Source organism: Diceros bicornis, chromosome 1 (genome assembly GCF_020826845.1).
Source record: "Diceros bicornis minor isolate mBicDic1 chromosome 1, mDicBic1.mat.cur, whole genome shotgun sequence".
NCBI lineage: Eukaryota > Metazoa > Chordata > Mammalia > Perissodactyla > Rhinocerotidae > Diceros > Diceros bicornis.
Genome location: NC_080740.1, coordinates 35423155 through 35438900, shown reverse-complemented (window position 1 = coordinate 35438900; position 15746 = coordinate 35423155). Strand labels below are relative to the sequence as shown.

Here is a 15746-nt window from a genome sequence, read left to right as displayed (position 1 = left end):
TATCTTGCCACCAACTTGAAGACTTACAGCAGACTCTTCCCCTCATAGGAGGAAATAGTGGCACAGTGAGACAATATGTATATAAATATACCATCATTTCTGGGTTCTGGGAATGAGGACTTTCTCTGATTTTTGTCACCATAGGATAGATGACCTAGTTGTCATCAGATTGAGACACAGTGAAGTTGTACATGGGAGCACCCAGGCACAAACAAGACTTTCTTGCTTGTGCGGAGAACACTGTACGCCTAAGGAATCTCTGCTGCTTGTGCTGCTTCAGAGAGGAGAGAGGGAAGATAGCTTAGGTGACACTGTCACTACAAGGGGACTAGGCTAGGTGACCTTAAAGACCTTTGCTCAAGTGCTCAGGATTTGTGCTCTGAAGAGGTCCCTTGTCCATTTCCTGGAAACTCTTAGCCCTGACCACAAACCTCAGTGTGTTCTCCTCCGCACATGAGTCATCCAAGCTGTTATCTAGTAGCTGCATTAGGCACAGCACCTGTATTGCAAATAGCTTTGATACAATTTTCTTTCCTCCCAACAGCCAAGAAAGCTGCCGTGAATTTACTGGGCGACGAAAAGAAAAGCACCTAAACCCCTGCCTGGATGGAACCTGTCTGCCCTCTCTGTACCTTCCCATTAGAGCCTGATGTTATACTAGGGACTGTGGCATAGTCATTTTAATAATGTTGTCTTGGAAACATTTTTGATATATTGAAAAAAGGAATGTGTTATAAATTTTTTTGCTTACATTTACTGTCTATATACAAAGGGAGCATTTTAATTTAAATTTAATGCAATGGGCAGTGTCCAGATCTTTGGAAAATATATTTTGCCTCTGGGTAGGAAAAGACATATGTTACCATCCTGCAGGAAATATAAAGTTAAAATTATATATCCCACAGGCTTTGTACTTCATTGGGCTCTCTGCATGCATTTTCTGTGTACTTATATTTTAGGATACTCTTTAAGGTTCTACTTCAGGTAATGTACAATTTTGTATTAAATGGTTTTAATGCATCTGTGCATACACATACGTAGGGAAATGTTACTGTCTGACTATAACATGTATAATGCTCATGGGGAGCACCTGCCAAAAGCTGCAAGTTCCATTGTGCTGGTGTGATCTGCTAAATAATGCTTCAGAAAGTTAATACAAATGAGTAATATTTCAAATGAACAGTTAAGGTAAATGAGGTTGAATGGAGGTTGGCCTGGTTGTTTCCCTGACATTGTAGCAGCTGAATACCAGAACAGCTTTGTGAAGCAGTCCCTTTAGTGATCAATGCAGAGACGCCACACACATTAGTCATCTACAGCTCCCAGTGCCCTGTAGAAGAGTAATATTGTCTTGTGGCCTTTTAAAAATCTGCTTATAAGCTTTAGATTTGTCTGTTTTTAAGATGCAATGATGGAAACCATCCCTGGTTTCACCGTCAGAGCTGAATAACATGTTGGTTTAGTCTTGTTTCTTTCCCAGTCTAAGGAGGCTCCAGAGACTTGCCCACCTCTGATTACATGTATGTTCTTGTTTTTATATCATTAGCAACTACATGCTAACCAGGCTCTAAGAGCAATTCTGGAAGAATGAAAGGAAGTATGATATAATCTATAATCTAGTAGGCAGTGGTTAAGTCAAACTGCCTTCACCGCCTTCTCTGGTCTTTAAGGTCAAACACATGAGGCCTCTCTAGTTTACAAGTCAGAATCATTTGTAGTCCGTTTAAATGCCTTCATCTTTATGCTTTGTTTTAATAAATTGCATTTAACTACATAGTTCAAGTACAGAACAAAAAAGTTAAAATTATTGTCGACAGCTTGATCAGGCAGATAGCTTATAGAGGCCTTGACAACTTGTCTAGACTAGAAAAACTGGGCTTTATACCAACCATACTGCTACGATCCTTCTGAATTAGACTAAACTGACTATACTAAAGAGTATAATGAAACAAGATTAAATATCCAGCCTGTGAAAAAAATTTTAAGGCGAATAAAGATAACAGCTAAGATCATATTGATGTCTCATGATGTAAAAAATATTGAAGATATCAAAAATAAGGGACAATATCACCCAAATATTATAATATGGATCAAGGCATTTATTTTTTTTCTGGGAAAAATAGTAGTGATCATAAGACATCTTATGTTAAAATTACCTTGGGAAAAAAAGCTTTTAGAAAGCAAACAATTGTTATTGGGAGAAAATCAAGCCATAGATAAAAAAAAAAAAATGTACCTCTAGGAGTACTTAAATCTCTTTCCCCATAAATATGGTACGCTTTTTTGGTGGCAGAAGAATGAAAACTAGCAACTTCTAGTACACAGAATATATAATCAGATTGTTAGTATCCAGAATATATAACTTTTAGTATACAGAATATGAGCCAAGATGGGGAGGCATAAAAGTTACTATTGCTCATAACTAACAGGCTACTATCATTTAAAACATTACTACAGTAAGAAAATATATTGAGTGCAATTTTTTTGTCCCTATAGCTTTCTCCTACAGTGCATTCTGCAAGACATTTGTTACTGTTTTTAGCAGTCGAAGTATACATATTAATGACAGGAGAAGTTATGAGTTGAACAATTCTGTCAGTTTAGATTTCCCAAATATATTGCCATGACTAGAGTATTTGAAGACAAGCATTTATTTGTACATGAATGGTACTTCAGGGGTTTGTAAAGTTACAGAATCCTTACAGCAGTTCTTCCCCTCCTGGAAAGCATTCAGATCAAGAGTCTTGGGCAGAGTCTTGTACCCACAGCCTGAAGAAAATGAGCATAGCCTTTAAGTTACCACCTATCCTGAAGGTGTGATATATTAAATGGAAATGGATGTAAATAAAACTCTGTTATCTCACTTAATTGTTATATTTCATTTTATTTTGTGGGGCTTTTTAAAAAAAATCTAGACTCATTTAAGCAAAATCTTAAGTAAATAAAGATAAATGAACCTTAAACATTGCTGTTTATTGACCCTATTCCTCACCTGGCCTGTAATTTTCCCCGGTGGTTACTACCTATCAGAGGAAAGACTTTCGGCAAAGAAAACTTGCCAACCAAAAGAAGTTTCTACCAATAAGCACTAGATTTAAAGGAAATCTGAACCACTGCTTTCTACCCACATATTGCATTACACACAAGTCTCATATGACATAAGATAATGTATCGCATATATTTTGATGTAGTAAACACTTCTTACATGTGCCTCAAATCATTCTGTCCTTAAAGAGAGCACAAAAAGAACTTGAGAATTTTATTAAAAATAGCTGCTTGTAGAGTGTGTGCTTTGATCAGCTCCATCTCCTACATCTGCCTTTACATGTCTGTATGTCTAGAATCATGGTGTTTAGAATAACAGATACAATTCAGATCTTTCGCCATCAAATATTACAATTCTATATAGTACAGCAGGAAAGTAAATTTATTTGAGAATGTTCTTAAAAGTTTTTCTGACTCCTTACTCAATATGGGCTTATAAAAATCTATAACACACACCTCATAGAGAATTATGAGCAATAAGGAGGTTCTTTGGTTACATCAGTGGTTCTCAAACTTCAGTGTGCATCAGAATTTCTTTGGAGGTGGGAGGGGTTGTTAAAACATAGATTGCTGGCCCCATCTCCAAAGTTTCTGATTCAGTAGTTCTGGGGTAGAGCTGAAAAGTTTGTATTTCCAACAAGTTCCCAGGTGATGCTGATGGTCCAGGAACCACACTGTGAGATAAAATCACTGGGCTAGGTAAATGCTATCTTTACTTAGTATACAGAGGTTTTCAGACCTGGCTGCACATTACAATCACCTGCGGAGCTTTCTAAAACTACTGGTACCTGTCTCCAGTACCAGAAGTTCTGACATTAGTCTACTGTGATACCCAGGTCCCAGTACGCTTTAAAAACTCTACTATGTAGCCAGGGTTGAGAACCACTAGTAGAGACTACGAGGCCAAGAAGCCCAAGGTCTGGGAGTTTGTGTTAGCTAGTAAGTTCCCCTGGTATATTAGTTTCTATTGCTGCTATAATTACCTCAAATCTAGTGGCTTAAAACAACATAAAGTTATCTTACAGTTCTGGAGGTCCAAAATGGGTTGGCAGGGCTGCATTCCTTCTGGATAGTGTAGGGGAGAAGCTGTTTCCTTGCTTTTTTCAGCTTTTTTTTTTTTTTTTTTTGTGAGATCAGCCCTGAGCTAACATCCGCCAATCCTCCTCTTTTTTTTTTTTTTGCTGAGGAAGACGGCCCTGGGCTAACATCCGTGCCCATCTTCCTCCACTTTATATGGGACGCCGCCACAGCATGGCTTACCAAGCAGTGCGTCGGTGCGCGCCCGGGATCCGAACCAGCGAACCCCGGGCCGCCGCAGCGGAGCGCGCGCACTTAACCGCTTGCGCCACCGGGCCGGCCCCGCTTTTTTCAGCTTTTAGATGCCTGCTTCCTTGGCTTGTGGCCCCCTAGTATTCCAATCTGCTTCCCTTTTATAAGGATGCTTGTGATGACATTGGGCCCACCTGGATAATCTAGGCTAATCTCTCCAGCTCTAGATCCTTAATCACATCTGCAAAACCCCCCTTTGCCATGTAAAGTAACATATTCACAGATTTGGGGGGGGAGGGAGGACATTATTCTCCCTACTATACCTAGTCTCTCTTTGTGTAAAGACGTTTCATTATAAAGTCTCCCCCAATATCAAAATAACTGCAAAGAGCAATCAATGTCGGGAGGGAACTAAAATGAGGGTTGGTGAAAAACTACCCTCTCCTCATCCAAGTAAAAGACTGGAGGTTTATCCTCTGGAGACAGTCAGAGGATCTTTGGGGTGGGGGACACAGGCAGAGTTGAGGGAGGGAAGCTGTATTAAAAACAGGATTGAGTAACTAAATGCTGAAAACCCACTACCCCCACCCCACCTTCTCCCACTACACTCCCAGACCTTTATCCTTCTGGAAGCTTGTTAGGCTCCTCTCTGGGGAAGCAGATCAGCCTAAGAGAAAAAACACCTCTATCTTTAAAATTTCCCCAAAAATGTCCCAGCCAGGTATCCCTTGAGTGAAACTCAGTCTGCAAGCCCTTCTTAGGTGCTCAGAACTTCCAATCAGCTGTTCTTTCACTCAAAAAAACCCCATCAATCAAAGGAAAGCCGCTTAACACGACAGGGATCAAAATAAAAACAGAAAAAAAGAACTTGGAAACTAAAGAATATAAATCATACTCTCTGAGAAATAAGAAATTATATCCATGAAATAAGAGTAGAATGCTAGAAAAAGGAAACATTCAGGTGACAAAAGAGCTCACAGTAATTGAAAATACAAGAAAAATGGAAAATTCAATAGAAGGGTTGGGAGATAAAGCTGGAGAATTCTAGGAAATAGAACATAAAGGCAAAGAAATGGAAATAAGAGGATAAAAAGATAACACTCGAGGACTAATCCAGCAGGCCCAATCTTCAAATAGAGTTCCAAAAAGATCAGAAAGGGGAGAAAAATCATCAATGAAATTTTCAAGAAAATTTCCCAGAACTGAAGAACACAAGTTTCCAGATAGAAAAGGCCTATTAGGTACCCAACACAATGGACAAAAAAAGACCCAAACAAAGCACACTATTGTGATATTTCAGAATACTGAGATATTGTGAGTTTCAACAAGAAAAATGTGGGTCACAAAAGATCTTGAACTAGAATGGCTTGGACTTGCCTTCAGCTGTAACAGAAGACCATGAAGCAATGCCCTTGAACTTCTGAAAGAAAGTGATTTACAATTCTAGGTCCAGCCAAACACTGTGAGGATAAGAAATGACACTTCCAGACACGCAAGGTCTAAGAACATTTACCTCCCTTGCATTTTTCTCAGGAAGATCCTGAAAATGGGCTACACAGAACAAGGAAGTAACCCAAAAAGGAGGATAGGTAGGATACACTAACACAGGATATCCACAACAGCCAAGCAGTGAAGTGAGTCACACTCCGGATAGTGAAGCGAGTCAAGCTGTGCATTCAGCCTAAAGGGTAACCAGTAGAGGCGAGAGCCAGGTAAAAGGCTCCAGAAGAGACTTCTTTAAGATGAAATTAATAAACTACCTAATGTGAACAAACTCTTTTGAAAGGACATTTTGACAACTGATAACTTGGGTTGAGTTAGTGATATTGAAGACAGCTAAGCAAATGAAAGAAAAAAATAATTAGACCCAAGGGAAACATAAGTCCAGAAAACAGCAATAACCATAGCATACGTCAGTGTTTCTCACACTTGAGTGTGCCTAAGAATCACCTCGGGAAGATTAAATGCATTCCAATTCTGAGCTGGGACCAGAGATTCTGCATTTATCACAGGCTCCCAAGACAGGCCAGTGCTGCTGGACCCCTGACCACACTTTTGAGTAGCAAAGGTACTACATGCTCAGCTATGAATGGATTGTATAGTAATAATGTAAACGGAGTAGTGATTAAAATTATGAAACATATTGGTAGCAGGGAAGATGGGAGGCATGCATGCGTGTGTTGGGGGTAAAGGAAGGAAAACTAAATGGTCCTCTTCTACAGACAGAAGTTAATGCCTAAAACTGAAACTATTAAAACTAGCTGGCTCTTTAAATTATGTACAAGTATAATATTAATAATAAAGGCCTTAAAAAGTGGACAAAGGATGTGAACATAATTCACTGAAATAAATACAAATGGCATTTCAACATATGAATAAATGCTCAATCTTGCTCTTTGGAAAGATTTCATTTTTCACTTGATTGGCAAAGAAAAGGGCAATTACGCACTGATTGCAACAATGAGAAGAAACAGGAATACAATGTTACGAAAATAGTTATGAAACCTTTTTTGACAATCCTTATTGCCCCATAACTAAAACAATTTTAGACTCCAGTCATCTTTCTATCACAAATCTTTTAAGTTGGCTGCCCCAATATCCATTCTCAACTACTTTCTTCTTGGCTGCCTCTACTATCAGGACTGAAAAAGCTACATATTCACTTTCCCAGCTTCCGTTGCAGCTGAAGATTGACATGTGCCACACTTCTCAACAATGAGACGTCAGTGAAAGTTGGCTGGGAGGGATTTTGAGAGATTTTTGGCTTTCCTTTAACGGGGGATAGAAGTGGCTGGCACAGCTGTCTTTTCTTTCTGTCTTGAACTCCGATGTGATGTCTGGCATTATCAGCCCTTTTATAAGCTTGAGACAACAATTAGAAGGATGTTAGAAACATGCCATGGATAGTGGAATGGAAAGATATAATAAGAGGGGATCACTGAGCAGCTGAACCAACACCTATAATAACCTTTGTATTTCATGTTATTTGAAAAAAATTACCTCCTAAGTCCCTCATTGTTTTGTTACATAGCCAAACACATTCCTAAGTGATACACTTTCCCCAAGAGGGCTGCTCTGAATCATGTTTTGCACATACTGCCCCAATATTTATTTGCAAGTCAAATATATAAACTGTTATACTATTATATTCACTATAAAACATTAACAACAGAAATTGTTAAAGAGAGAAAAAAATAAGTAGAAATTCTTAGTACTTTTTCCTGCACATCAATGGATCACATTCATACAGCCTGGGTGTGTAACCCCATTTAAAGCTCTGAAATTCTGGGTTTATTTTGTAATCAAATGAAACTGTTCGATCTCAAGCAATAAAAACTTACAGAAAATGGGATTTACTGGAAGGATATGAGGTAGCTCACAGAATTCATAGAAGAGCTAAGCCAGGCCTCAGGAAGAACAATACAGGACAGCTTAAATTTGTAGACCATTAGATATCTTAGCTCCCATCACCATCTGTACTCCTGTGTTTCTACTCTAGATTTAAATTTCTGAGAAATAATCCACTGGCCTCACTTGGGTCATATCCTGTGGTCAGGATGCAGTCCTCTAATTAATAGCCCTTCCAGATGCATATGGAATTAGAGAAGGCAGTTCCCCAACAGATGCTCAGTAGACAAAATATACGACTGAATAGAGATTCTCTTAAATTTTACACAAAATTACCACTTTCAGAAACAGTGCTTTGAAATAAAGTCAGAATCACCAATCCAATTTAGTTTCTTGAAAAACGCGTTATCTCAAGGTCTTCAAGCATAGGTAATTTTAGCACTCCAATTAAAATAAGGTTCTTAAGCCTAAAAAATAAGTAAATCCAAAGCTTAAACTCCAGGACATTCCATATGTCAAAAAACTAGTATTCAAACAATTCAATTACAATAACTGATTATAAGAATATGATATGGTTGTTCAAAGACCTCAGAGGATTTAACCACTTTCTTTTAGTTTCAGGCTGACACTAAGCTTCCAGTACCCATTTTATTCTATTTCCTCTACTGACATTAATCAGTTCATAAGCAAAAGCTACAAAAGTCAATTTCAAATTTTATTTCATTAACTTAAAAGGTGAACAAAATGTGTATTTTTAAATCTTACTAAACTCATTTATCTGAAGCATGGTTACACAGAGGACAACACACAGGGCTTTCAAGTAACTTATGGTAGATAGAGTCCATTGTCCATTTAAAAATATGCTTCTTTCTTCCACAACAACTCTGCATTGACAGGCAAAAGAATTTTCTTTTATACTGCATAAGAGTGAGATGCAAACTTCTGATGTAAATTCATTTCACTGTCAACTTTGATGCTGAAGCTGGGCAGCACAACTGTTCATAGTTCAGTTCAATGATGCAAACAAAAAACGTGTTTCTCTCCCACACAAATTAGTGGCCTCCAATCATGTCTCTTACAGTAGTACCACATATTCTCATACCAGGTCACTTCTTCTTCTTTCCTTTTCCTTTTTTACTTCCCTCTCCTTGCTGAAGACTTTGGTCACCACCTCCTGTTTTTTGTGTTCTTGTTTTTAGTTTAGGTATCATTTCTGCTGCATACAACATTACAGACTTACCTAGGAACCAGAAGTTAGGCTTAGTGTATAATTTAAGAAATAAGACATAGAAGGTCATTAACTTGAAAATCATAAAGTTCAAGGAATCATCACCATATCAAGAAAATGAGAAGGATTAAAAAAAATTAAACGACTATGAGGACAACGACTCACTCAAGTGGGGGCCTTTGCTGGAGAAAATGTATTGAGAACAATGCTGAAATATTTAAATGAACAAAAGCAAAATTTAAAACACTTTATTGGAAACAAAAAGTTTGGTCTTGGTCCTAATAATTGACTTGAAGAGCAAAGGAGAATATATCTAAATCTAACAAGTTGGAAACAGGGTCAGGATACCATTGTACCTTAAGCTACGGAAACACAGGGCCGCTTAGTCTTTTAACAAGAACCCAATGACATTAAGCTACAAAAGACGTTCCTCATATGCCCAGATGACTTACGCATACATGTACCCCTGCTCTGTGCACCAATCACCCCCTCCAGCTCCAGTATCTGCTTTCACTATACCAAGCCCCTCAGCTTTTCTCTCTTTTTACCTTCTTACTATTTTCTTACTGGAAACAGGAAGCAACATCTTTTCAACTGTACTTTTTACTTCTTTTATTTACTGGTCAAATCAAAAGTTGTTTTTTTTTGTCTTCTGACTTTTAAGAGAGAGTATAGGAGGATGTCAAAGAGAAGAAAAAACACTGGAATACAGTACCTGTCTCTCAAGTCAGAATCTTAAGTTTTTAGAAATATCTACCAATCCTGACAGGTTTTGGTATATAAAAACCCAACTATTTTAATTGAACTAAAAACAATTGTCAGTTGGGGGTTATTGTGTCAAGAAGAAAAATTAATAGTTACATTTTAGAAAATTAAATTTTTTTTTTTTTTTTTTTTGTGAGGAGATCAGCCCTGTGCTAACATCCGCCAATCCTCCTCTTTTTTTGCCGAGGAAGACGGCCCTGGGCTAACACCGTGCCCATCCTCCTCCACTTTATATGGGACGCCGCCACAGCATGGCTTGCCAAAGCAGTGCGTCGGTGCGCGCCTGGGGTCCGAACCAGCAAACCCCGGGCCGCCGCAGCGGAGCGCACGCACCCAACCTCTTGTGCCACTGGGCCGGCCTCAGAAAATTAAATTTTTTAGAAATAAAAATTCAGAAAAGAAAAACATGTAGGGGCCAGCCCAGTGGCACAAGCGGTTGGGTGCACGTGCTCTGCTGCAGCAGCCTGGGGTTCACCGGTTCGGATCCCGGGCGCGCACTGATGCACTGCTTGTTAAGCCATGCTGCGGTGGCGTCCCATATAAAGTAGAGCAAGATGGGCACGGATGTTAGCCCAGGGCCAGTCTTCCTCAGCAAAAAAAAAAAAAAAAAAAAAAAGAGGAGGATTGGCATTGGATGTTAGCTCAGGGCTGGTCCTCCTCACAAAAAAAAAAAAAGAATAACATGTAAATAAATACTCATCTTCCCAATACCCAGAATAAATATTTTGGAATACTCATGTCCAAGTTTGTTTAGTTATTGTTGTTTTTAAGAAACAAAACACCAGAGATAATACTACAGTCTTCTCTGACTATCACCCCCTGTCCCCACTCCCCACCCCCTCCTCCATTAGTTAACTACTATCTTAAGACTGGTAGACCAGTCCATTTCAAAAACATTTACATATATAATATCAATAAACAATATTATACATACATCAATAAATGGTAATATATTGCATTTTTTACCTAAGTGGTACCACATTATGCATATCTCTTGCTTTTTTCACTCAACATGGCTTTTTAGATTTATTAATGATAGAAATTATTAACAGACCTCAAGGGTCTCTAGGACCTGAAATGGCAATTAACACCTGACCATTTAATAATTTTACACTCTTAACCTAGGAACAATGACAGGCTTCCAGAGGTTTATAAAATGTTAACAAAACAATTTTTTTGGAGAAACGATGAGTAGGTTTCATCACATGCTCAAAGAAGTCCTTGACTTGAAGTGAAAACCACCATTCACCTCCCTCCATCAGCAGTAGTCCTGTCTCTAAATTAATCCGCTAAACGCAAATTATGATTTTTACCTTTCAAAAGGTCAGTTTTAGAACGCTTTTTGCAGTGCAGAAGAATAATCTATCTCCAAACTTTGTTCATTCATTAAAAAAAGCTTACGTGATGGGAACTGTACAAGACAGAGGCTGCCATCTTCTTGTTTGAGCTGGACCCGGACTCTGCCCCTGTACTGAGCATCACGATTCCATTCTCTAGAGTACATTTTATTTTTCTAACATTAAAAAAAAATAAATAAAAACAGGCTTTAAGAAAGTTATTACATCAATGAGTATGGGAAATAATAAAGAAAGAACCACTCCTTACCTCAAGAAATACGTTAAGTCCAACTGCTGAGCATACATCTTGAATCTCTGTAGCTGTAGGATTTTCAACAGCCTGAACAGTTAAAAACAAAAAACACTAAACAGCTTAGCTTTAAGTGGACACTGCTATATTGTTGTGTAAATCATTTCAAATACTATGATCGAGACATACCAAAACCCTAGCTTTCTTTTTTCACTAGGTACAGTTATTTCAATTGTAATTTTTAAAATTCGTGGGAATAATACTGATTCATACCTGTGTCTCCACTTCCCTTCCAAGAGAACATAAACTTCACCAGGGCAAGGACTGTGTTGTTCAGCAATATATCCCCAGCACCTGGCATGACGCTTGGGATACAGCAGGTGCTCAGTGAATACTCGTTAAGTAACCATTACAGACACAACCACTTGAGAGAACTGCGGGAGTATCTACTAAAACTCAACATATACATTCCTTATGGCAGTATGATTCTGCTTCTAGGTATATAACCAGGAAAAACGTAAAAGTATGCTCATTAAAAGACAAGTTCAAGAATGCTCACAGCAGCACTGTTTATTATTGCCCCAAACTATAAACAACCCAATTATCCATCAACAGAATGGACTGTGGTATATTCATATAATGCAATACCACAGAGCAGTGGTTTTCAGCAGGGCAATTCTGCCCCCTAACCAACATTTAGCAATGCTTGGAGACATTTTTTTTTTTTTTTTTTTTTTGGTGAGGAAGATTAGCCCTGAGCTAACATCAGTTGCCCACCTTCCTCTTTTTGCTGAGCAAGATTGGCCCTGGGCTAACACCCGTGCCCATCTTCTTCTACTTTATATGTGGGATGCGTACCACAGCATGGCTCGATAAGTGGTGCGTAGGTCCGTGCCTGGGATCCGAACCTGTGAATCCCAGGCCACCGCAGGAGCAGAGCCTGCGAACTTAACCACTACGTCACTGGGCTGGCCCCCTTGGAGCCATTTTTGGTTGTCACAACTAGGGTGGGGTAGGGCACTGGCATCTAGTGGGTAGAGGCCAAGGATGCTACTGAACAACCTAAAATGCACAGGACAGCCCCACAACAAAGAATTATCAGGCTCAAAATATCAATGGTGCGCCTGTTGAGAAACCCTGCTACAGAGCAATGAGAATTAACAAACTACACTCAAAAATGTGGATAAGTCTTATAAGCTTAAAGTTCAGTGAAAAAAGATGGGCACAAAAGTACACAGTGTATAATGCCATTTAAATAAAACTCAAAAACAAGCAAAAATAATCGCTGGTGTTGTAAGCCAGGACAGTAGCTATCTTGTGAGTATATGTGGAGGGGTCAGTGACTGGGAGGGGACATAAAGGAATCTTCATGGGTGCTGGTAATGTTTTCTTTTTTTAATTTGGGTGCTTGGTTACACCCATGTGTACTCACTTTGTGAAAATTAATCAAGATATACACTTAAGATTTAACATGTTTGTCTATGTATGCTATATATCAATAAAGTTAAAAGCAATTTAGTCGTTCTCCGCATTATCTGAGAGCTTGCTACCAGAGGCCTTTGTCACAGTGGCGTGAGGGCAGGCATCATCCTGAACCAGTGCTTTGGCATCTTCTCTTTTACCCTGAGGCAGCCAAGCCTTCCTTTACACATTTAGGCAGCAAAATGGGAGATACTGAATAACACAAAAACAATGCATTGCTTCAGGCCACACTACCTTAAATCTATCATTAGATTACAAAATGTAAATGACTCTTAAAAAATAGAATATGACATCGATTTTGAGGATAAAAAGCTACAAAGACCCTTCACTTGGCATTAGGCACTTTCCAAACTGAAGCCACCAGGCAACTAAGAACTTGGGTTTTCCTATTCAAACGGCACAAGGGAGAAATCATGTCTTTTAAAGCTATAACACCCTACTTTTTAAAAAAAAAGTACTAACTTTAAAGTAATTTTACCTCTCTCTCAAAAAAAAAGGAAGACAATGGTGATAAAACTATAAAACTCAACATGTCTGAAATTTTCTGCAAGTCTTGTTTAAACAATAAACTGCGTTCTGGACATTAGATTGTACAATGCCATAATTTTGGCTTCTTTTATTAAGGGGAAGGAAGATCGTCAGAACCTTCGTTTAAAAAAAAAAAAAACAAACACGTGCAAAACCTACAATCCCCCGTCCAACTTCTCTCAAACACAGGCTCATGGAGAACCACTTAAAAAAATTCCTTCAGCTATGAATTAGTGCCTTTCTGGTTTCACCAATATGAAGGAAAGCACCCCAATTCTTGGCTGCTGTTCTCCTCAGGCCCCAAACAAAGCAGTCAAGTCAAAGAGGCCTTTGCGGCCCTAACATTACCACCTCCCCCAACCCCTCAAGGCCCGAGCCGCCAGCCCGCTTACTTTACTGATGGGGATTCGCCTGCCCTCCGCGATCGTCTTCTTGTTATTTAAATAAGCAGGATAGATACAAATGAACCTGCCACAGAAAAGGCACAGCTGGTATCACTTGAGCGGAAGGTATTTCCAAAAATTCATTCATTCATCATCCACAGGATTGCCGGTACACCTACATTATTACTTGCTTAATATTTTTTCTTTAAATTGCCTCCCGTTTACTTAATTTACTTAAAAAGCAAACTTTAATTTACTACCTTAGATGGAAAAAACATCACTCGCTAGACAATGTTTAAAAAAAAAAAAAAGCAAGCAAGCAACGCCGTAGCTGTTCCGCCGGACACAGCTGCCTGTCAAGCTCCCGAGGGTGGGGCCCGCTCTCACGGAAGGACCGCGTCGGAGGCACCGACGACTGAGGGCCCACGCGAGCCGTTCTGAACGTAACAGGCGTTAGGGAACAGACTTCTCACTGCGATTCTGTTACTTAACGTCAGGTCCACGTGGCACCCAGGGTCCTCTGTGTCGCGTGCCGGTAAACCCCGAGCTTTTAAGGTCGGAATTGCAGGGACCCCGCGAAGGGCCCGGCGCTGCCCGCCTCCCGGAGGAACGAGCTCCGCGGCGGGCCTCGCCCAGGCTGGGGAAGGCGGCGCAGCACCCGCGGGCTCACAGGAAGCCCCTTCCTTTCTCAGGACCCACCTGTCCTGCTCGGCCGGGGAGCGCGCGGCGGCACTAGCCATCTTCCCCCGGGCCCACGCAGCGCCAGCCGCGGAGCTGCAGGGAGAAAACCCGCCGGCACCCGGCTCTGTGGTTTCCCGGACCACCCCGCCTTCCGGCGGAAGTCCTGCCCTCCATTGCGCCCACGCGTCAGCGGGTTCTTACCGTCCGTTCGTTCCGGCACTTGTCGCTCGGCGCCAGGATCTCTAGTTTCTGACGTGGCGTTCGAACCTCTCTTCTCGCGAGAGGACTCACGCAAGTTTCTAATTTCTTTCCTTCTCAAATCTCCCCAAAAACCAGGCGTTGCGCGCGCATGCGCTGTTGCTAAAATGGGGTTAAAATTTAACCCTCCTTCATGTTCAATTTCCTTTGGAGTTTGCATAGTGCTAGCTACCCCCACCTTAGACTAGGGCTGTGTGCTGCAGGTACTCTGTGTAGTTCTGAGCAGGTTGTTAGGGCAGGCAAGGAAATGCCCTTTATGTTTTTTTTTTTTTTTGAGGAAGATTAGCCCTGAGCTAACATCTGTTGCCAATCCTCCTCTTTTTTGCTGAGGAAGATTGGCCCTGAGCTAACATCTGTGCCCATCTTCTTCTACTTTATATGGGACACTGCCACAGCATGGTTTTGATAAGCGGTGCATATGTCTGTGCCTGGGATTCGAACCATCATTTCCTGGGTCCAGCAGCTTGCTTTCATCTTGGCAAAAATGGATTTTTTTTAAGTGATTTTTAAAATTGATGTCCTAATAGTTTGTAAGATTGTGAACTTTTAGTTGTACCTCATTGTTTGTCAGTCACCGTATAAATGCATCCTTTCACCCCTTGTGCCCACCCCCCAACTCTCTTCCCCCTGGTAACCACCAAACTGTTTTCTCTGTCCATGTGTTAATCTTCCACATATGAGTGAAATCATGCAGTGTTTGTCTTTCTCTGTGGCTTATTTCACTTAACATAATACCCTCCAGGTCCATCCGTGTTGTTGTGAATGGGACGATTTTGTCTTTTTTATGGCTGAGTAGTATTCCATTGTATAGATATACCACATCTTCTTTATCCAGTCATCAGTCGAGGGACACTTGGGTTGCTTCCACTTCTTGGCTATAGTGAATAATGCTGCAATGAACATAGGGGTGCATAAGCTTCTTTGGATTGTTGATTTCAGGTTGTTTGGATAGATACCCAGTAGTGGGATAGCTGGATCATAAAGTATTTCTACTTTTAATTTTTTGAGGAACCCCCTACTGTTTTCCGTAGAGGCTGCACAGTTTACATTCCCACCAGCAGTGAATGAGGGTTCTCTTTTCTCCACAACTGCTCCAACATTTGTTATTTTTTGTCTTGGTGATTATAGCCATGCTAACGGTGTAAGGTGATATCTTAGTGTAGTTTTTTTTT

At 40.1% G+C, this 15746-nt stretch overlaps 2 protein-coding genes across 3 annotated transcripts in view; one reads left to right on the top strand and one right to left on the bottom strand.

The window, feature by feature from the left end:
* The window catches only part of REEP5 (receptor accessory protein 5), a 36856-nt gene extending 33893 nt beyond the window's left edge, over positions 1-2963 (top strand). The window contains exon 5 of the mRNA XM_058538598.1: positions 545-2963. Coding sequence (XP_058394581.1) covers positions 545-594 — 50 coding nt within the window. The 3' untranslated portion in view covers positions 595-2963. The remainder of the gene's footprint in view (positions 1-544) is intronic.
* A 2287-nt stretch (positions 2964-5250) lies between these two features.
* Positions 5251-14455, bottom strand: SRP19 (signal recognition particle 19). Of its 2 annotated transcripts, none has more exons than XM_058538575.1 (5): positions 14335-14455; positions 13645-13720; positions 11261-11332; positions 11057-11168; positions 5251-7176 (listed from the first exon to the last, which is right to left on the bottom strand). In XM_058538575.1, exons 1-5 carry the CDS (start codon positions 14373-14375, stop codon positions 6974-6976), a joined length of 504 nt encoding a protein of 167 aa, XP_058394558.1. In that variant the 5' UTR covers positions 14376-14455; the 3' UTR covers positions 5251-6973. The 2 variants fall into 2 exon arrangements, with proteins under 2 accessions (XP_058394558.1, XP_058394567.1); XM_058538584.1 differs by lacking the exon at positions 5251-7176 and adding an exon at positions 8365-8902 and having other exon boundaries at positions 14335-14450.
* Positions 14456-15746: the final 1291 nt, after the last annotated feature.

Coding starts and splice junctions, on each gene's coding strand:
- SRP19 (XM_058538575.1), bottom strand. CDS start 14,375: ATGGCTAGTGCCGCCGCGCGCTCCCCGGCCGAGCAGGACAG. Junction 11,333..13,644: donor GGCGAATCCCCATCAGTAAA/GTAAGCGGGCTG, acceptor TTAACTGTTCAG/GCTGTTGAAAATCCTACAGC. Junction 11,169..11,260: donor GACTTAACGTATTTCTTGAG/GTAAGGAGTGGT, acceptor TTTTAATGTTAG/AAAAATAAAATGTACTCTAG.